The sequence below is a fragment of the Poeciliopsis prolifica genome, unplaced genomic scaffold, assembly GCF_027474105.1.
Source record: "Poeciliopsis prolifica strain line A6 unplaced genomic scaffold, Auburn_PproV2 SCAFFOLD018, whole genome shotgun sequence".
In the NCBI taxonomy this organism is placed as follows: domain Eukaryota; kingdom Metazoa; phylum Chordata; class Actinopteri; order Cyprinodontiformes; family Poeciliidae; genus Poeciliopsis; species Poeciliopsis prolifica.
The window spans coordinates 5,212,038-5,235,035 of record NW_026562393.1 but is presented as its reverse complement, the minus strand read 5'-3'; the positions used below and the strand labels follow the sequence as shown (position 1 = coordinate 5,235,035).

At 39.4% G+C, this 22,998-nt stretch overlaps 1 protein-coding gene across 2 annotated transcripts in view; it reads right to left on the bottom strand.

Annotated features, from left to right (window-relative positions):
* srcin1b (SRC kinase signaling inhibitor 1b) overlaps nt 1-22,998 on the bottom strand; it is an 86,777-nt gene that overhangs the window by 16,023 nt on the left and 47,756 nt on the right. For both annotated transcript variants that reach the window (XM_055042786.1, XM_055042787.1), the window contains 10 exons: nt 11,704-11,905; nt 10,440-10,569; nt 8,910-9,081; nt 5,633-6,540; nt 4,176-4,265; nt 3,876-3,916; nt 3,626-3,649; nt 1,866-2,026; nt 970-1,145; nt 18-148 (listed from right to left, as the gene is read on the bottom strand). In XM_055042786.1, the coding sequence (XP_054898761.1) occupies nt 18-148; nt 970-1,145; nt 1,866-2,026; nt 3,626-3,649; nt 3,876-3,916; nt 4,176-4,265; nt 5,633-6,540; nt 8,910-9,081; nt 10,440-10,569; nt 11,704-11,905 (2,035 nt within the window). The remainder of the gene's footprint in view (nt 1-17; nt 149-969; nt 1,146-1,865; nt 2,027-3,625; nt 3,650-3,875; nt 3,917-4,175; nt 4,266-5,632; nt 6,541-8,909; nt 9,082-10,439; nt 10,570-11,703; nt 11,906-22,998) is intronic.

Here is a 22,998-nt window from a genome sequence, read left to right as displayed (position 1 = left end):
TGCAAAGCAGCCCCTACTTTTGAGTTCAGTGAGAGTCTCTCCCAACATCCTCAGCTCTTTGCTCTTCTGCTCCACCTCTTGCTCCGTCACCAGGCCATGGTTGACAAATGAGTTCCTCTGCAGCTCCTCAACAGATTTCTCCAGGTCGCTGTGAAAAACAAAACCAAAAATCCTCAGGAATAAATGTGTCTCAGTGTTTGAGATGACACCGCCACAACATTCAACATGATTTTCTAAACAGACAAAAAAAAAACTGCTTTTACAGACCAGTTGCTACGTGTTCAGCAATTACTGTATACATCTGGGTTAACACAGAAAAGCAAATAATTAAAAACAACAGCCACCGTTGACTCTCCAGGGCCTTCAAAATCATTGAGACATACAAAAAAGAACAATCATGCCTGCAACTAATTAAACCAAACTCTCCACAATACAACAAAAGAAAAGTCATAAATGTTCAGATCTGAATGTTTACAACATGCTTCTTCAGCATATAAAAATAAAATATTTTCGTCTTTAATATTTCATCTAAGGAATTCTGAAAATAAAACTTTGACATGTGTCTCCATTTAAACCCCTCAGACCTAAAAAAAAATAATAAGTGAAAACTCTCCTGAGTAAATATTTTTGTAGAATCCCCATTAGCAGCCATTACAACCACAAGTGTCTTGGGGTGTTATTTCAGAAACTTTTATCACCAAGTGAAACATGATAGATTTACACTCCAATGTATGCTTGAAAACTTGTATTATATATAAATGACCTTGTTAATCCTTGTAATTTCACTTTTACAGCTAACAAAATATGACATTTAAAACTTGAATATTAAATCAGACCAATAAAAAAACTATTTCAAATCAGAAATATGGGCTTAGTAAAAAATAACGCTTAATTTCCATTTCTTTAATTGCATTTTTTTATTCTGATCAAACTGCAAACTGTCATCTGTTAACTGTCCTCTGAACTCACTGCAGCTGCTGGATGAGAAGCTCCTCCTGGTTCAAATACTTCAGCCGCTCCTCTTCAACTAAGAGCCGCTGTCTTTGGAGCGGGTCCTCCTGGGGTCGCATGGCGTCCAGCATCATGAGGCTCAGCTCAGACTCAGTCTGACGCAGCAGAGACAGAACGGAGTCCTGGTTCTCCAGCTGAAAAACATATATATATTTTCTTACTTCAGACACTGAGGATTTAAAATAATAATAAAAAATCTACACATGGATTAGGAAAAAACACATCAGTTCTTAAAAGTATAAATATTTATGTCATTAAGGCCTCCTGAGATGAGCTCTGTTTCTGATTCGTCAGTGCCAGTGTCGTACTTTTTCTTTATTGTTTTTAAAAGCATCGTATGGTAGTGCACACATGACTGTTTCGTTTCACTGTGAAGCACTCAGGCTGTAAAGTGTTTATTGTGTTAACCAGTGAGAGCCTGAGGAAAGAACTGACTGGTTTTTGCAAGACCTGTAGATGGGCAAGATATATGAGGTCCAAAAATATTTAGTCTTAGAAAGGTAGCTTTTAATTTGAAACTGCTCAATTTTACAAGGATTTTCAAAAGTAATATTTTCACCAAACAATAAATTTAACAGTCTCGTGTAATTATAACTTTGACCATACATTCTCAATTTAATTTTAAATGTTTTTGTAGTTTTGTTTTGCTGATTTAAACAAAATGAAACATTATGTTTTTTTTATTTAATTCTCATTGAAAAATAAATGCTTCTACATTTATTTATTTACTTAATATTGACTCAATGATGTTATTCCATAAGTTTTGTAACTGTGTTGGAATCACAGTACTTTTAAGAACAGGCAACACAAAGGAGTCCCAACACTGAGCAGCCGTTTTCAGTCCACAACCACACCTGCATGTTGCGCAGCTGCGACAGCTGCTTGCGCAGGGCATTGGTGTTCTGCTGCAGGCCTTGGAGGTGGAGCTGCATCTGCACACGGGACACGGCTACGGGCTGGTTGCCCCCCAAACATGGAGGTGGCATCAGAGCCAGGGGAGCAGATGGTGTCAGAGCTGATCAATGTAAACAAAAATGCCAGTTTAGTGAGTCCTCCTTTATGCTTTGGCTCATTGAGGGAAAATTCAGAGCTGATAAGATATAGTCCCAAAGAAGTTTTTTCAAAATAAATATTTAAAGATTAAATTAACATTTGAGTTGTTTAAATGTTAAAATCATGCTAGGTTAATCTACTGGAAGCAGAACATTGCTGCTCGAAATATTTAAACAGGACAACATCCATCAGTGCTGAAGGTCAGGAGGGGAGGCAGAACAATAAACATGGGAAGGCTTCAGGGACAAATAGGTCAATAATGAAAAAACATTTTCAAGTGTCTCATTATAACAACATCCAGAGACAACCGAAATGCATGAGAGCTTCCAAATCTGATAATCCTCCGAAATGACAATGACAGCTAAGCTCCCACAGTAATTGGTGTGTTGGGTTACATGAATCATGCAGAACAGGAACACGGAAAGAAACTCAGAACAGAGTTGCATTTAAGCTGACTTCAATTAACTTAAACCAAAAAAAATTAAAAAATGAAGCAAGCTCTGAAATGAAATTCATATTTTCAACACTTCAATCACAAAGTCTCTGCAGGCGAGGTGACACTGTCTAACGGACCAAACTTTCCATGATAAAAGCTTCACAAAGAAGAGCTGAAGCCACTGTGACGTCTGATAAATCATGACACACAAGGAGAGAAATATCAAATTTCTGTCCAAGGCTTCAGTGCTCCAGACAAAGATGCAGAACTGAAATAATTTCGATTAAGTAGAAACAAAGAGTCCACAGATTACAGCCTGAGCTAAGATCATTTTTCTTATTGTCCATCAGTCTAGAATGGATGGATTGGAAGTGTAGGTCAGAAAAGTTACAATTACAAAATGGATGGATGGATGGATGGATGGATGGATGGATGGATGGATGGATGGATGGATGGATGGATGGATGGATGGATGGATGGATGGATGGATGGATGGATGGATGGATGGATGGATGGATGGATGGATGGATGGATGGATGGATGGATGGATGGATGGATGGATGGATGGATGGATGGATGGATGGATGAACAAACTGGCAAATGAAACCAATGGGAGAGACAGGAAGATTTACAGATAGACTGATGGTAGAAGAAATAGATAAAAGTTACAGGATGGATGAAATAAATAAAAATTAGAGGATGGTTGGATTAAAATTATAAGATGGATGGGTGCGTTAATAGACTGATTGGCGAAGGATGAAAGGAAAGAGACAGATAGACGGACAGATGGAAGAATTTATTGAGATGCAACAAATTAACCATAAAAATATTGTAATATTTACCAAACATTCAAAACAAAAAAAGGCAGAAGCTCACAGAACTTTGAGTCAATTTAATGCAACTCTATGAACTCTACCTTAAACACGCTAAAAAAAAAAAAAAACAAGGAAAGTTGAAGGACAACAGTTGTCAGAGAGGCAGGTCTTTTTAAGACAACACATGGAAAGTATGTAGACCATTTGGAAGCGAATGGATCTCCAAGAAAAGGATAATAATGAGGGACTCGGGGGTCGGGCAGACAGGGGAACATGTTTCAGACACTTCAGGAACACAAACTGTAGCTACCTTTCTTTTTTTTAGTTTGTCCAGCTAAAACAAAATGAGCAGCAGTTACAAAGCAGCAAGAGCAAAAGCCGGCAATACGATAAGGCGTAAATAAAGAAGACAGCGATTAAAAACAATCACATATGACAAAAGCAGATAAAAATGAAACAGCAGCTGTTCTGAAAGAAAGAAAAGCTAATTTATGTGGCCAGCAGGAGGTAGCAGCGGTGAGGAGTGGCGGTTTGACTAGATGGAAGCAGGAATTACTTACGGTCATTTCCTGAACAGTCACTGGCCGACTCCAGCTTCTCTCTGCAAGACAGGAATGTCCAAATATCAACAAATCATATAAACAGTCTTCTTTTTTGAATTGTGGAAAAATTTTGTCTTGTTTCATGTTTTGATAAAAAAAAAAAATAATAAAATAAAAAAAAAGTTCTCCTGGCAAAACAAAGCCAATAAGGATCCGTTATATGTTCCATCACGTGTTAAGTACAGATCGACTCCTGACAAAACAAATATCTATGGGAGGTTAATGCTTTCTTTTTTTGCAAATGCATGTTTAACTTACGGACTTTCAGCCTCAGGCGCTCTGGTCAGTACTCTCTGCAGCAGCCCCGTCAAGCTCGCTATCTGCTTCTCCATTGCCTCCATTCGCTCTCTGGATTCAGACCACAAATCCAAAAGACACTGTAACTAACAGACATTTCATACATATTTTATAAAGAGCACTTAAGTGCTGAAACAGAATTATCCACCAAGATGATACCGATGCATTAAATTCATCACAGAGTCACTGTAGACAAAAGAAAATGCATTAGAGGACACTAATCTATGTTTTTCATCTGAATAATAATCTGTCTTGACTGTACACAAGCAGCCAAGGAATTGCCTGGAAAATTTGATGCGCAACATTGCACAACATCAGAACGTTGAACATGAACAGGAGTGGTGTGAAGAGTGGTGTGAAAATGAACAAAAATGTTTTGTTCATTTTTAAGTGATGGAGATTTAAGGCAGTTCTGAAGGCAACAGGAAGTCCAACTTGGCACTAGCAAAGTGCACCTATTAAATGTTGTATATCAATAAATTAAGCAGACCAGATCCGTATCAGTAAAATATAGCAAAAGCGCCATTTTCACATTAGACTTGTCAAATCAAATTTTAAATACCAGTGCAATACATTTTACAGTGATGTTCATGCTCATGTATTCCAAGAAGTTCAGCTTCTGATGTATCTTTTAGTTATCTTTAAATTTCCTACCTACAGAACCAAAACACAGATTTGTACGATTGACAACAGGAGGCAGCAAATACAAAATGTGCCACATGCCAAGTAATTAAGCAAGAAACTAATAAGAAGTACATTAATTTAAAAAAAGAGATAAATCAATTATTAATTTCATGTGAAAATAGTCATGAAGGTGCAGTTGGCATTTTCCAAATTAGTCCTGCAGCTTTACCCGGCCAAGTAACATTAGCTATGTTTTAATCGAAGTGTGCGTTCTATCAAGGTTTTGTTTCCACATACTTACAGTACAGACAAAGCCTGACTTACTCAGTGGGATTACTCCAAGTACTAATAACAAGCTGGATTCAAAATTTAAGAGACTTTAAAAGAGACCCCAGAAACATCAAACACTGGAATCAAACGAGACATGTGTTGAATCCTTTCAATAAAAGTACCATCAAGAAGATTATAGCTGCTGTTATGCGGCAATTGCCCCTTAAGAAGAGCTGTGAAACGAGATGGTGGAAGAGAGATGACCTAAGATGAATATTAATCCTTCCCAACACACAGTGACTAGACATGACGGGATGTTTCTGCCAAACACAGAAACTAAATAAAAAAGTTGATGCAGTTTGACAGTGAACATATGAGTCGAGCACCAAATTATTAGTCCCTAATTTAAGGATCAGTGACTGAAGTAACACATGTCATGTATTGTTAGAGCAAGCAATGAGTGCAGTCTACCTTTTCTTCTGCATATGATATGAATCTGAACGGCTCCATATGAGCCGTCCTACCTGGTCTCAGTCTCATTCCCCATCAGCGGTGACCCAAAGCCTCCAGTGCCGCCTCCTCCATCGCCTCCACCAATCAGGCAGAGCTGCTCTGCTGTCAGACCCAACCCTTGACCCTGGCCCCGGACTTTGGGGCTGTCGCCAAACACAGAGGAGGTAACCGAGTCCCTTCTTAAACTCTGCCTCCCTGGAGAACCGCGAGTGGACATAGTCCCCCCATATGAATCCCTCATATCAGGTATCTTCTGAGGAGAAGATGGTGGTGGAACTCTCAAACCCATAGCCAGCATGGAAGCAGTGTAGGCGTCGTTGTACAGTTGCCCCCCGGGCCTGTAGAGAACTCCGCTTTCCATTAGCTCTCCCTGTAACGCCGCAGCAGAGTAAGAGGTGAGCGACCGAACTGATCCTGGACCTGGTCCTCCCCCGCGGCGGTATAAGGAAGCGTAGGGGTCGGCTCGGGCAGGCAGAGGAGAGTGAGGACCTCCCGCAAGGCTCAGCCGACTCGTGTCTGGGCCCAAAGCGTACGGGTCTGCGTAGATCCCACCTCCATCTCCTCGCAGCAGCACCATGCTCCTGGAACCGCCCACCTCATCATCAGGCTTCACATCCCTGCGCTCCAGGATGGCACTGGAGGAGGTACAGAAGGCCGGCTGGGTGTGGTGGGGCTGGTGGAGCTGGGGCTGCTGGAGGGGGGAGGAGTGGTGGGATTGGGAGTGTGGGTGAGGTAGGGAGTGGGTGTGGTGGGGCGGCCCCGCGTAGGACGAAGGCCTTCCGGAGCTGTAGAGCAGACGGGCACGGGACGGTGAGCCTTGAGGAGGTGAAGCAGAGGATGACGAATGCTGGGAGGACATGGCAGGGTTACCGAGGCGACGGTTTGATGGAGAGTCCTGGGGCGCATGCACCATCTCCCTCTGAGGAAAAAATTAAAACAAAGATACTGATAATTAGGAAGCCTCCTCATAAACTGGACAGAAATACAGCTCAGTGTCTTATGATCTACAACAGTAGCTGAGAGGAAAACTGTTTCAGAATAGGTACTCTATTATTTTCCAAGTAATTGTGAAAAATGTTTGCAGCAAGTCTGAGTTCTCCATAACTTTAATGGATGCTACTTTCTGATCATCTGGAAAGACCAAACGGCCAGCTGATATTTTACTGACTGAGAATACAAAGGACATCTTTTGGCATCAGTCTTACATTTCAGACAGGAAGGCAATAAAAGATGAGCAGCTCTGAAATCAGCACAGGCTTAGCAGGCAAAAGTAATGGGCAGGGCAAGAAAACACAAAAGAAGACAACACTGTAATTGCTCATGACGCACAAAGCCATCTCCAGGAGACTATGCAAATTGAAATGCCAATATTTCCACATAACCCAGAAGACTCCTGCAACAACACCCTGAGGACAGTCTCACAGCTGACATCATATTCTATCTTGTATCTTAGCAACAGCTTTTTTCTTTAACTATGCTGAGGACACACCGACATGTTATTACCCCCATGTAGTCTGCAGTCCCTAAAGTTTATCCTGTGGTGCCGTTTTAAAGCTGTCCGTTCTCTCTCTGAGAAAAATCTACCAATCAATCTTCTTCCCAACCATCTCCTGCCCTCCAGGCACAAGGCTTGGACTGGCCTCACCAGTCTTCGTCATGCTTTTGTGCTCTGCAATCAGGGAATAATCTGAGCTGTACTGTCAGGAGTTCAATAAACCCTCCCCCCCCCACACACACACACACATCTCAGACCTCACCTTGACAACAGGAGCAGCAGCCAATGTACTTTACACACATAAAACTCGAGGTAAAGCTGCCTGTTCGATAAGGCTGTAAAATGCTCTGAAGATTTCAGAGCAGAGCTCAAGGCGGCGGTGGATCCCGTGAGAACAGCTGACCTCCAGAACATTAGCGGGCAGCTGCACCTCAGCGGCAGGGAGAAACGCAATCAGACACACAGGCATGTAAACAAAAAGCCTTGGCGCTGTCCGGCTGCATCGGACTCAGCAAACACCGTTTCCCTTCAGCTCTTAATTCATTTCAGCTGTTAAACATGCAGATACACTTTACACTGAGTGAGCACAACATATGTCTACCTCTCTGTAATGTCATTTATTTGTTTAGATCTGATTTCTTCCTGTAAGAACAGTAAATATTCAACACTTTGTAATTACAAGTAATGGCTGAAGTTGTCCCAGTTTTATTTAAACACATAACAGATGAATGAGTTTAAAGCCAACATCTTTTGTGGGTTATTCATAAGACAGCAATTAAAGTATAGGTTTGCAGAGAACTAAAATGAGATATGTAAGTAAACCAACAGCTGTACAGAAAAAAATAGAAGGATAATTGAATGAAAAATAGCAAATAAATAGATTTTTTTAATATATCGTATGACAGTTCTGATGTTCCTATGAAGAAAATTACACATGTCTCTAATTCTTCATATGGAAAAGAGCAAAACATTGAAAAATTGGCCAACAGTGTACCAAATAGCTACTGTCATTTGTAAGCAATAAATATAAACCAGGGTTTTAAAGACCAGTTATTATGCTAATCAGGCTATTATTTGCTGTGTGTATACTTAAGATTTCCTCAACTCTAGTGGCCCCTGTTCAACAGTAAATGGGGAGGATAAAGAAGAGGCCGAGTCATCTCGGTTGCACTTCATATAACCAGCATTTTTAGTCATTCTGAAATAAAAAGTATATATTACTGAAGGCTCCACATGGCTCAGTGGTAGAACAGGCACAGTGTATGTTGAGGCTCCAGTCACAACTGCATTCGCAGTCTTTGGTTATTTACTGACCATCGTCCCCTTCTCTCCAGGCCATCGTTCCAGAATAGGTATATTGCATTTAATTTAAACACATTTCAGGAGCAGGAACACAAATATTTTGATTCATGAGGCGAGATAAGCTGGTCTGCTTGTGTGTCATTTGTGAAACAGTGTTTTCTGCTTTAGTGTGTTGGCATCCAGCTGAGTCAGCGCTGAAGATGTGACAGCCTGGAACTGGTCCAGGAAAAAGGTCACATGATTCACAGTGGGGGCAAACCAATTCAGCTCTGAGATGTTACGTAACACCGAGCAGTGTTTGTAAACAGTGACGCAGCGTGGAGCATGGGGGCTTTGAGGAGGGAGAATTCTGACTTTTGGTGCTAATTGTTACTCAATCTGGATGGTTCTGTGCCACCACAGTACTCTGTTAGCTGAGAAATACTCATGTTGATTACAATTTTGGCGTAAAATCGTCAATATTTTAATAATTTGGTCGACTGAACACTTACTCTCAAGTCTCCGTTAGCGATGTGGGGGTTGTGGTGTCCAGGGTAAGTGCCGTAGATGGGCTCTTTGCAGTAAATTTTAATTACACAGCGGTCCTGAACATCCCGCGGGTCCTCCAACTCATAAAAGACATTACGGGTCTCATCCTTGATTAGCAGAGCTGTGCTGGGGGACCTGCAGATCAATAATCATAAAAAAAAAATGAAAAATGAAAATCAATGATAAACAGTGCCTGGAAAGACAATTTGAGCCTCAGTTAGCTGCTAATGCACAGTGATGGAGATTCACTCACAGATAAATGAAAGATCTTTACCTGCTTAAGGCACCTGTAATCAAACAATTAACCGAGAACTGCCTCCTAGCATCAGAAATGTAATACTAAGTCTGTAATGGTTAAATGTCAGCAGATTACACAGATGATCTATAATTAACATCTTGAAATGTTGTTTTGACCACATTGTTCAGAGAAGGACAGTGTCAAGTCTTGGTTCATTATTTTGACAGTTTACACCAACTGTGATTTTAAGCAGTCACTTCAAACATGGCAGTAGATAAGAAGGAGATAGATGGGATGTTGGTCTTCAGCTGAAAATGGCTTTCAGAAAGAGACGAATGCAGATATCACTGTGAATACAACCTCTACTTTAACAAAAACAATCACTAAACATGTTATCAACCCCACACAATTCAGTTCTCCTTCTTGAGCCGAGGCTGCAGCACTCACGCAATACAGTTTGCAAAGTATAATGACTCCTTTAATATAACAACTTGTGATCTTAAATTATCCTTGATTTGTAAGAATTTTATGATAAAAACATACACACTAGCCCATAATTATTAAGTGCAGCAAACTGTCAAATATTTTTGATAATATTTATTCTTAGAAGTTGAAATCTAAAAAGTAGGACAAATGTTTCTTTCAGCCCCATTTGCACTCTTTGGTCAACATGCAAAAATGGTTTCTAGAAATTTAGCAAAGTTTTACATCATGGCAAAAACATTGGTGTATGCATAATGCTGTGGGAATGCCTTTTACTCACAAAGCCAGAGAAGTCAGGTGAGCATCTGTAAGAATTTCTTCTCATTACTATTTAGCAAGTTTTTGGTTTTTTTAAATGAAGTCAAGATGAAAGGGACCAAAGCCTTTATCCATTTTTCCATCACGTTTTTTTTTAAAGATAATTTTCATAAATTCGGTACAACTTAAACTCAGATTTGACCAAACTTTCAATCACTACGGAACAGATCAGATTCTCTCATTCAAAAGCAACACAAGGTTTGCTTTTCTGGAGAACTGAAAATGAGCAAAAAAAAAAAAAAGTAAAAGAACCATATAAAGCCTGATAAACTTTCATTTTACTCAGAGTTGTTTTTGTAATTGTGAGCCTCCTGATCTGAGATTGATTTATAAAACTGGCACAAGACGAAGTGTAAATGTAGCGCTGTGGAGGTTCAAGCGTCAGCTTTAACAGATCGATAAACATCTCAAGGTGGTAATAATGTGTTCATATCTGTGAGTCATCAGTGCCTACCTGAGCATAGCCATGGTGAGCCTCTGGGGGAACATGTGAACAATGAGGGCCCTCAGGGTGTCCAGGCTGGTCAGCTCATGGGTCAGGTGCACCCTGCGAATTTCCTCCCCGAGCTGGAGAAAGAGGATTCCTGCAAAGATGGAGGAGAAGGAACAATGACGGAGAACCAGAAGGCAAAGAAAGAAAATTATTATCCTGAGTAATTAATTTATCTTTTCAACTTCAGCAATCACAGCATAAAATATGTTGAGTTTGTTTTGGTGCAATTTAGAGGAGCTTAGGCCTCAGAAGCTCTGCCACAAACTGACATTTGGTTTGTAGCATTGGAAATGAAATTATTCAGTTAAGACATCTTAGCTGTCACAGTCAGAAATTGCTTGGGAAATGGTCTTGACATACGTGCTTACAAAATTCACAATAAGTGCACTGTTTCAGTTTAACAAAATGCTACACCGTCCTCCTCCTCAGATGCTGGAGGGAAGTTGTTCAAGAGATGAATTTTCTTTCTGACGAACCCATTAATCAGACATGACACACGTTCTGACGGGATCATTTGAAGACAGATTGGTGTGTTTTCAAAAACAGAACTAAGCTGTCAATAAAATCCGTAATTCACATTTAGCCATGGGGGAATTTGTGTGATAAGCTGTTGATCGGTCAAGGCAACTGGTGCTGCAGAATCATTGGCATTAAACACGTCATATCTTACTAACTTTAGCTGATCTCAAGAGGAACTTGTCAGCCTGAATAAAATGAGCAAATACACCTGATTCAAACTGTTTAGTTTTCTCTTCTCAGCCCGTTTAGTTTTCTCTTCTCAGCCCGTTTTCCAGGTCTTTCCAAGCATCAGCTGTTAAACAGATGGCCTCACACTTGACTGTAGAATAATTATGAATAGAAATAAAATTAATGAATTACTGGAAGGTGCCCAAGTCCATTTGCTACAACACAACAGACTTTAAGTGATTTGTGTTGTGTTCTGCAATTAGTTGTCTCTTAACATTGCACTTTGCATTATGACCAAACATCTCTGCTTTATTCCAGTAGAATTGCGGTTCATTTCACTGCAGCTACACCAAGCTCTGCTCTCATCTTCTTGAGAATATGCCTTCTTCTTTAACATGACCAGACAGGCCATACTTCCTGTTACAAACTTCAATATTTAACAAGCTTATTGAGACTGAGCCCTTACGTGCTTAATAACATGGGGACTAAAAATATGGAACTTTCTGATGCTGATTTAACAGAAGCACAGGGGCCTGACCTGGTGCCCGCAGCTTGGCCTGGCTAGACGAGCGGGCCAGTGGAAGACTCTGGCGAAGCCGGTTCATCCGGTTAAAGCCGATGGGGATGTCAGGTTCGGACATGGTCTCCAGATTTTCAGCTGAGGCAAAAGAAACCCTGCTGGCCTGGTCTGCAAGAGCCGGCTGAGTTGGGCTGAGTCGGGTTACGCGGGGCGTACGGCTCTGAAAAACAGGAGAGAAGGAAAATATCTGAGAGTAAAGAAAAAATACTGATGCCACATCATGGTTTCAAACCTACAAGAAGGGAAAGGTTTTCCCCAATAATTTTCCAATTATCCCATCATGAGACTGAACATTTAACATATTGAGACCTGAGGAAGACGGTAAATGGACCAAAACATCACAGATGATGCTGAAGAACACAAGCAAACAATTATATTGAAACATTTATTCAAAGAAAAAAAGTCACACAAAACATTTAATGTCAAAGACAAAAATCAGACACAAATCCTGGAGATAAAACTAGAGCTGTGCTGCCTGTCAGGTTAACTGAAGCGGGTCGACTCAGCCCTGCAATCAAACAGTCCATTCAGAATGATCCACCCTAATGAGGAGGGAAAAAACCCACAGAAACTGTTAGAACAATGTTTTTTAAATTAAAAGAAGAAAGTAGGAGCAGATAAAGGAGGCCAGAAGAGACATGAGCAGTTACGTTATAATAAAATATTTTACCAGCAAGAAACTAAATGGACCTAAATGAATTTCTGCGCCTGGAGTCAAACAGACCAAGGAAATTAGCCACAAAATGCTCAGTAACCCGAGTCAGCAAACATCAGCAATGTAAAGTTAATGACCTTAACTGGTAACCCAGATTTCCAGTGATATTTCACCTGTCTAATCTGAACCCTTGGGGGAACCTAATATTGGAGAACCTCTCGTTATAGCACAACCAGACGCTTCTGCTGGCTTTTAATGAATCCTTACTGACGGACATTTTCCAGCCCAAAGAGTCCAGTAATGAGCTCCCAGAGAGCCTGGATTCATAGACTGTCTAGCTGAGGTCTGAGATTCATTTTCACATATGGTTTGTGGGTGTTGTTGAACTTTATGAAATTACAGCAGGGAGAGCCATGACGTTCAGACACGCATCAGCAAGCAAACATGGAAGAGATACAAAGAATCATGCCATAAAAACATAAAACATAGATCCTAGTACAGTACTGCTGAACACCTCTTAGGGATTCACTAGTTCCACTTAGAGATCAGAAAAACACATCTGTCAACAGTAACCGATAGCATGACTGAATTTGTTGTCCCACTTCTCGCATGTTTGGAGAGTTAAGGTTTCAGAACAGGTTCGACAGCCATATGCACACCTTCTGCTTTCAGTCATACAAGACATAAGCTACTGAAGGAAATGGAACACAGCAATTGAAAATCACAACATTTCTATTTAGTGAACTGTGATGAAGAGGAGGAGCAGAAAAAGGTTTGAGACAGAACTCACCCAACTGTAAAGAGACCAGAGAATTTAAGAGAGGGAAAATAAACTGCTAAATCAAGTACTGCAAATTAGGCATTACATTCTTCAGTTTATATTCAACTATATGCATACTTTCTGTTAGATTTGCTCCAACTCTCTTTACGTTGAGGTTTATGGAGAGTAATTTGTTAGTGTACACCAACATAAAACTCACTGAATCTTCAGTCACAACATGTGATTTTGGCTGCAATTAAAAGAGTAATAATCAATAGATGGTACTTGTTTTGTTTGGGATTTTTTTATTTTTTTATATTTTTGTAATTGAGCCAAATTAACAACTTTGATGAAAGATCCAGTGATCTTATTTAAACACCATCTATAAATTTAATAACACAACAACAACAAAAAAATCTTTATGACCAGTGTTGTATAAAGTACTGAAATCTCAGAGTCAAGTAAAAGTTAGCTACCTCTCCAAAATATGACTCTGGTAAAAGTCCAAGTCACTGACTCAAATGTTACTTGAGTTAAAGTCTTGAAGTATCAGAAACATCTTGCACTTAAGTATAGAAATTACTGTAACAATGAATGTACTCAAGTACTGTAATGAAAAGTATAAGTAAAAAGTAAAACAAGGCAAATGCAGTTTGAATGACATTTTTTATGTTTTGGTAAACTTGTCAAATACACTTAAAATAACCAAGTGCAGGCAAAGTTAAACCTGCTAATAGATAAACCTGCAGGCATCATTTAGTTAAGAAAATTAGGTGCTTTACCAATACCAAACAAACAAAAAAAAAAAAACATGCATTGACAACCCATTTGAAATAAATGAATCCAAAGGTAAAACTGAAAATGTGGTTTTCTTCTACTCACATTTTTTCCTTCTCCAGCTCATTACTTCAGTGCTGAAAAACCGAACTGAGGTTATTTGATAATAATCAGTGGAGTAATAAACTTTTCTTCCATCAGTCTGGCAAGGTGACATTGTTGGCTCAGTGTCATTGCTGTTGTGATTAGCAAGAGTCCTGGAGCGGCTGTGCCAAACAGGATAATATAGAGCTCACTTCAGAGCTTCCTGTTCTGGAGTTTGTTCATTAAAGGTCCAATAGTTTGACCTCATCGAGTTTCAACCTCGTAACCTTTGGAGCATTTTTTTTTTGTGTGTGTGTGTGGACTCAATACAAACTCCCCAATTTTTAGGGCAGCCCACGTTTTTAGAAGCGGCATGACAAATGTTCTACATCCCTGCTTATAATAACGTCAGTAAAAACTAATTATTATTACTGATCTTTTATAATCGGCTAAGTCTTCAATCACAAAAAGTCATGCTTTGAATTTTTCAAGTGAAAATTTAAGTTGTTGAATTAACTACAGATTAAGAAGGAGCCTTTAGAATTCAAATTAAAAGAACTTTTAAGTATTTTTGAAAAAAAAATTCTATTCACTATAAAACAGCTTATAAAACAGCTTTTTAGTTCTAATTGAACCAAAAATACTAAATATTTTGTGGATTATCCAAATGCATTATCTTTTCAGAAGACAATGCAATCAGTTAAAGGTATTCTAATAAGAAATTCACAAAGTCCTTCATTGCATTGAAAGATTATTTTTTCTGGTCCTTTTAAAGTAATGGTTCTGAAGAAAAACAGAACAAAAACAAATGTATAAAACTTGATTTTAGTGTTCATGGTCAGAGCATAAATTATTTGATAAACATTTTTGGTGAGAAAAATAAACTATTTAAGAGGAAAAGATGAAATCATTATCTCATCAACTTTAACATGCAGCAACATTCCCATGAGGCCGTCCAGGACAACTGTAACAAAAAGCTATTAAATAGAAAGCAGGCAGGAGGGGAGAAACCCAGTAGCCTGATGAGATCAGTTAATTGTGCTTCTTTAAAAACAAATGCACGATCTACACTGTAAATAATTTTTCTAAAATAACTTCATAAACAGCATTAGTTCAAAGTTCTGTGGTTAAAAGCAATGAAAGGTTTCAGACACGCAAGCAATTCCTGTAAATTCTGAGCAGAATTTGAAGATGTTCCTACTTTCTGTAAATGTTAAATCCATAGAGCCAGCTCAAATACACTAAGCCTGATCCACAGTTTAAGGCTTTCTAAATATCTTTAAATCCATTTTCTCTGAACTGGGTTTTTCTTCCCATTCCAGTGAAGTAGCTGATCGTTTTAGAAGTAACCTTTGTTGTTAGGCCACTACCTCTGAGCTCTGCAACATTCAGTTGTTGGACCAGTTATGCATCAACACCTAAAAGGCAACTGAGCAAAGAAACCAATTTAAACATGATCTTTTATCACACTAGGAGGTGGTTCAATTTAAACCCTAAATTAATCCCGAATAAATTGTGTATTAAAATGGTGCTGCATTGAATTGTGTTCTGCTGTTCCTTACCTCTATCTCCAGCATCATCTTCTGCCTTTTATAACTGTATTTTCACCTCTCTCTGAAGACCGTCAAGCAATGATTCAGATAAAGGACTCTCAGCAGCTAAAACAGAGAGTTGATTGATGGAGACAGCTGTGCACAGCTGTAACATGCCAACCGCCTCCTCCCGGCCACGCCCCCTGATTGAGATTTCACGGAGATTACCTCGACGTACCGTGGCATTCCTTTCCTCTGACAGAGCATCTGAGGCTCTAACATCAACCAGCATGTTCTGCTCTGCACCTCTGTGTCACCTCATATCAAGAGGCGTTTGTAATGAGACGTTTGCTGTGTGATGCGAGTGGACAGGCTAAGCGTCTTTACAGCATCCTGAGGGAGGAAAGGCAGGTGAAAGAGCCAAGCAGAAAACATAACATGTCCACACATAAGCTTCCTGATTTAGAGCAAAGATCCTCCGATTTCTGCAGAGCAGCTTTGGATTAATCGACTTGCTCAAGGGCACTTGTTTAAGTGAGAGGAGAACGTTCTTGTTCAAATTCATTTCCATGTCTTCCTATGGGAAAATACACAGGCGCAGTCCTTGAGCTTGTTTCCATCTTGTCATTTAACTACAACAAATTTTAGAGTATCTTATAGGGGTTTCATTAGACAAACTGACATAAGGCATAATTTTGATTTGAAGTATATCTCTATGAGCTTTGCACATCAAAGCTACAATCTTTTGCTCATTTCTTCTCTGTAAATTAGCTGAAGCTCTGTCAAATTGTATGGACAGCAATTATCAAGAGTTGAACCTAATTTGGAACTAGGTGTGGTAATTGACTGGAACAGATGCTATGATTTAAACCACTCCATTCCAGTTCTGGTTGTATGTTGAGATCCACTGTTTGAAAGTGAATCTCTGGTTCAGTCTCAAGCAGCAGCTTGGAGCAGGCTTCCTTCCACGACTGCCCTATCTTTAGTTCCAACCCTTTTCCAAATCAACTGTGACCAGCTTCCCTGTCTGCACTAAAAAGAAACATCCTCGCAGCTTGATTTTACTGCCACTTTTAGGATGGGGAGCTCCAAGTGTTAATTCCATGCATAATCACGCAGGCCAGGAAAAAATACAATTAGGGTATCTTCTTCCAAATATTTGCTGTGTCCCAGATATGTGGTGTGTCGAAGCGCAAACAGGGTTTCACATGGCTTTCTTTTAGCCATCTCTTAGACTTGTGAAGTGCATGAATTGTACAACAGAACTTTGGATCTGTGCAGCCCTCCCAGCGTTTCAAAGGGCATTTAGCTTATTCTCTAATATACTTGTTCTCCAAAAAAAATTATTTACATAAAAAAATCAAACTACTAAACAACAGCTAATGCCATTTATGTAGTATATAATTTGGCTTTGAGTAAAGGATACTGAATACAAATGCAAGTCACACTTAGTCTTGAGTAGACATGGGTCTATCCTTTCAAAACCTTTGTCCAACTTTTTCTGAAAGGATATTCTTTGAATGTTTTATTTGAAAAGAATCTTTCTTACAAGTTTAACCATTTGATTGCTACTCAACAATGTTGGAAGATGGCAGTCAAGCGCCAATGAATGATTCTGGCCACGTGCTTCAGCACAGTGCCAGTTGGGGAAGCCTGCAGTCTTCGCACTCTTAAGCCTTTTAGAGGAAGAAAACACTTGTGTGGCTCTCCTCGTTAGGCTGGGGAATAGAGATTTTCCACCAAGCATCATATCAACACCCGAACAGCTTATGGGCCGCAGCAGCAGTCATATGAATGAGTTAGAAATGATACATGTCATTGGGGCAAAAACTTTGCCATTAGGGCTGAGAAGCCTTATTTACATGGAACCTGTTCCAGTCACATCCTTTAAAAGAACACCAGTTTACAAGTACTGTAAACTGCTTCAAGAAGAGACAACAAATAATGAGTTCAGTTATTTTTTTTGTTTTTCTTGATAGATTGAGATTCAATTAAAAAACATGAGAGGCACCAATCAGGTTCTTCCTGACCGACACTAATTTCCAGTTTTCTGAGGTCTGACCTGCCTTTCAGAATATTTTAATCGCTTAAAATGCATAAAAATATAATTAAATACAAGTTGAATTCCACACAACATTCCACAATAAATTTGTGAGATTATTCTTACTTCTGAGTCAATGTGTAACTTCCTAACATCTATCAAGTTTTCAGTAATCACAAAGTTAAAATAACTAAAAAATGAACAAAGTTGTAATTACTAAACCTGCCAGTCACTGATCAGAGCCAATGACATTGGCTGACCGATCTCAGGTTGATTGATTGTTCTTTTTTTTTTTTTTTAAATGCACCAAACCAAAACAGAAAAGACACTAGAACAGAGACACTCTTCCTGATCTCACTTCGTTGAATTTGTGTCCATAAGAAGGCAAACAGCAGTGGCAAAGCCACCAGTGAGCATACATCCCAGTGTCAACACACTGGAGATCTAAAACGTGCCCATCCAACCGGACATCACTGATACAAACACACCATTCCGTCTCTGTGTTTCTGTCAGAGAAGAACATCAACGGTCCATGATGTTACAATGGACCTGAACAGATGAGATCAGATTTTCTGTTGTTGCAGCCTAACGTTTTCTCTCCCTCAACTTAGCATCAATGTAGAGCTGCTTCAAATTTTTAACTGATGGATTTCCTCACTTTCACTTGCTCACAGCATACAGAACCAAGGAAATAAAGGATTCAGGTTATTTTAGTAACCAATAAGTTTGGAGTTTGTAGGGAAATGTTCTGTCCCTCAACATGTTCAGGGACAGATAAGCAGCATTTTAAATTCAAGAATCTACAAATCAGTCTGCAAAGTCATCTGAAGTGATTGTAAAATCAAACCGCAAATAAAGAGTGTATGTTTTATGTAGATTCTCTTAGCAAATTCTCTTTTTTCAGGTTATTAGTAGAATATTTATCAGTGGAGCAGTTGCAATGATAAAAGGTTCCTATTGCAATGCAAGTGAATTCAGAAGCAGTCCTTCAAATTTGGAGATTGAGAAAAAACAAATACAAAGATATAGAAGAGAGAAGCTAAACAAAGCTGGAGACTAAATGGAGAATTTGACTAGTTTATCCTGACCACTGATCTTCTGGATCAGTGTCTGGTCATGTTTTCATCAAGAGATCGTCTTTGATTGGTTCTGCTTGACTGTCATCAAAAGGAGCTCTGATTTCTAATCTACCTGTTCTGCACAAGCCCAAATTTTGCATTTAGTAATAGTAATGAAACTTTAGGTCCTCTGGTGACTTGAAGACTTTATCAAATCAATGTGTTTTCTTTTGTCTTAAGGAACTTCTTCAGAAGCAGATGGCTACACCCCACATCATAGGAAGGAAAGATACTGCAAATCATTCATACCAACTGATGTCTGACTGCATGACACCTACAACCATGTTTTGTAGGTGTTATGTGGAAGTAGTACAAATCAATAGCAAGTTGATTTGTACTACATCTTAACATTATTGCCTCCATAACCTCTCATCTATGCAACTATCATTGTATTGGTGTTGTGAAATACCACAGTTTTTCAGCTATTTACAATTTACAAGGTGTAATATCACAGTATTATATTTTTTACATTGTGCATAGCTTTCAGTCTCATACCTTAATTATATTTTATTGTTTTGTTATGTCCCTTTTTTGCTCCCATGACATGAATTTCCTCAATGTGGGATCAAAAAAGCATCTCAATCAATAGAGATGTCTTTTTTAATGGTTAAAATTCCCACTGTCTGACTTCTGGCTTGGTGTCACTAATCATCCTAATAAAGTGAATCATTGTAAACCCAGGAGTCTGCAAGGGTAATTTATTTTTAAGAACTGACTTGATTGTTATTGCTTTTCCCGTCTCTCACTTCTTGCTAAACTCGGTTCCTCACAGTTTGACCCGTCTTCAGTCTAAAACAGACTATGGACTTATTTTTAGAAAATAAGAACACAGATCCACTGCTGGGGTGCTTTTGAAAAGCTGTGTCTGGAGTCATCAGCAGTAATGTCTTGAGTGGTTGGAGTCACAGCACATAATGACCTACCCGGTGGAATGAAACAGAGGATTACAGGAAGGATCTATGCTAATTAATACAGAGCTTCATCCTGTGATTAACAGTTTCTGCTCTGATGGAAGTGGTCTGTTTTAGGATGGCAGCACTCTTATTCAAAGAGAGTCACATTAAAAGTCAGAGTATTGAATTATGTCAGATTGGCCATCAAGTCCACAGTTTTGAGTCAACGTGATTCAGTTAACTAAAAGGTCTGATAGAGTGACAAACACAACAACATGAGGATACATGGCTCCTTTAAGAGAGTGCAAGGGGGGATTGTGTGTATGTGGAGAGCATGAGACAAAACAACCTTGTGCACATGTATATGTTGGCATGAAAGCAGAGACCAATTTAGCAAAAGATAGCAATAAAAACTGACTTCTTGTAAAGGATGTGCAGATTTTCCGTCATATTATCGACCACCGATGTCTCTCTTGGTCAACTATCAGCTTTGGCTATTAAAGGATGAATCTTTCTAATGCTTATCGACCATGGTCTTAATAATAATTTATAAAAGTACAAAAATGAACAAAACTAACCATTAGTTGGTGAGCTGGAACATTAAGAGGGAGGAAGGAACAGATAAAACAAAACCATCTTTAAAATATCAAATTGTCTCATAAAAATCCCCCCAAAAAACATGTGAAATCCTAACAGAGTTGACAATAATAGAATTATATCACATCCAAAAGTCTTTCACAAAATCGCCACAACTCTTGTGGTGTTTTGCCACTTTACACTAAAATTTGTGCTACTAAACGGAACTGTAAAATAACTTCTAGAAAGAATAAAAGCAAGAACATAAAAGCTTATTCAGTTCAGGATTTTCCCAAGTAGTTTTCATGTGGTGCCTGAAAATAAAGTTTGAGCCTACATGGGGTGAGCTCCTACTAACATAAGTATCATACGTAAAGATAAAATGTAGAAGTTGGGGTGAATGGTTGGCAGTTTTAATTTAACCTTAGAAGAGTTTTACTGGGATTATTGTCAGCTAGAATTATGGTACAAATTCTAGCTGACATAAAATACTTTATTTATTTCTGGCCTGTTTTGCACTGTCTTGCACAATTTAGTAAACTTCAAGAGGAGGCCAAAGGTTGAGTGCACATCCTAGAATATTAAGTCTTAACTGAAATACATCCACAAGAATATGTGGACTCTACTCTGAATTGTTATTCTGAATACAAAAATAAATAAAAATAGTTGCTAAAATGTCATCTTCTTCTTGTAAACCTAATATTGTCCTTTTGGCACCTCCCATCATGAGTCGCCACAGCCAGCTGCTTTCCACATTTCACATCTGCGTGCACACAGACTTGGCAGATGTGGGGTTGCCCTTCATGATGCAACTCCCGTTTATACCCAGGGAGGGAGGGAGTGGGCTTTGAAACGGCCACCTCGAGGTCTACAACCAACCTGCTCTGCCATCCTAACAACGGCCACCATATTTCTTGCAAACCCAAAATTTTGGATGCATCCTCAAACTCCTGATGGTAATCGTTGTGGTTTTATGTTTAGCTGGAAAAGTGATTCCAAAACAGAGATTAAGGTACAATAATGAGATAAAAATGTTTTACTTGTCATTTAAATTGGGATTCATACCAACGCAGCTTGGTAAACATAAAATATCTTTGTTCAGCTGTGGCACAAAATATCTTTGTTCAGCTGTGGCACAGTGATAATAAAGCCTGAAAGCTCTGGATCACGTGAAATGGTATTGCAATGAGGGTCTTCAAAAGAAAAAGTCCTTCTTGTCATCACTTTCGAGAAGCAAAGTATTTTAATCCTGAATGATTACTCTGCTGTGTCACTTTTTACTGCAACAAGCGGGATTAAAATCAAACAACCGCCTCCTTCAGGGTTTACTCTAACATGAAGAAGACTGGTGAATAAGCAGAATACTGGTGGTGCCTTCCCATAGCTGAGCCCACGGTTTTGTAAATTCCTCTGAATTGAATATGCAGGCAAAGACAGAAGACAATAGGCTGTGATTACTTCAGCCACTCCAGAAGGAAAGAATAGAGATGTTAAAAATGGAGCACTAATGTTTGGCTAAGTGCGGCTGGGAGAGAAGAAAGGGAGAGAATATTGCAGCACTGTGCTCTATTGTGTCTTTGACGCTGTCAGCAGCAGTTACAGGCGCCTGTTTGAATCTGTTCACCCCTGTGGACAAACTGACAATCCCCACCGCTCGCCTCAGGATGCAGGAGAACACGTGAGTGTGAGTCTTAAAACGCTCTTGCAATATTTGCATAATCCATCCACCTTCAGTTTCCATGGCCACTGCAGGTCCATGTATGCATTAACGTGAGCGCACAGTTGCTACGGCACAACCGTTTGATAACATGTGTTGTTTATGCACAAAAAGCACCATCACTGTTTGTGTGAATTTAGTGAGCCAGAGAAGCAGAGTGACATCAAAAGGAAAATAACCGGGAACTATTTATTAAACAGTCGCACACCCTCACCCACATGAGCTCAGCAGTGCTCAGCTGCAGGGGTTTCTATTGCATCAGTAAGAAGGAGAGACTCCCTGGCTCTCAGGGAGGAAGGAGACTGATAACCAAACCTAAATGAGCTATGAGGGCAGGGGTGGTGGAGGGCACGGCAATGGAAGAATGACAGCATAAGCTATTGTGACCAGCTGAAGGTAAACAGAAGTCTGCCACTGTACATAACAGAGCCATGCTTTAATTTTGTGCATATTCAAGCAACACTAGTTCCATTTTTGCCCGTCCCTTGTGCCTACAATCTAATCTGCTTCTCTCAGTGTCTGACTCGCAAAGCAAATAGCACCAATAAGGTCAGTGAAAAATTTTTTGCTTTTTTTTTTCGTTAGATCAAAGCCCTTCTTACTTCAGATTTTACACCACAGTCACATTGTTTTGCACAAGTATCTCAAGACTTCAAAGACTTCAGAACCGAGGTAAGAACATCTCACTGCATCAAGGAGAAATTAGGTTTGTAGTGGCATTAAAAAAAAGGTTATTTAAATATCAAATGAAGCCCAAACCAACTTTTTATGCAGATTGTCTCTATAAATTGGACCTGTGTCCTGCAAATGCTCTTGTCCCTAATTAGGGTGCTCTAAGGAAGGGCCAGTTACAGGTGGCACATTTTGCGTTTTGTGCAAATTTGCTCAACACTGCAATATTGGGTCTAAAATTATCTTAGTGCTGCCCTCTTTAAGAGAATCGTGGTCACTGCAGTCAAATGTAACTGTACCAACAACTTGGTACAGTTGGTACCAAGCTGTACAGTCGGTTCATGTCTGTCACAGGCCTGCATTTGGGTATAAAACCATTTCACTCTGACACGTCTCATGGCAAATCAGTAGTTGGTATTTTGAGTGTG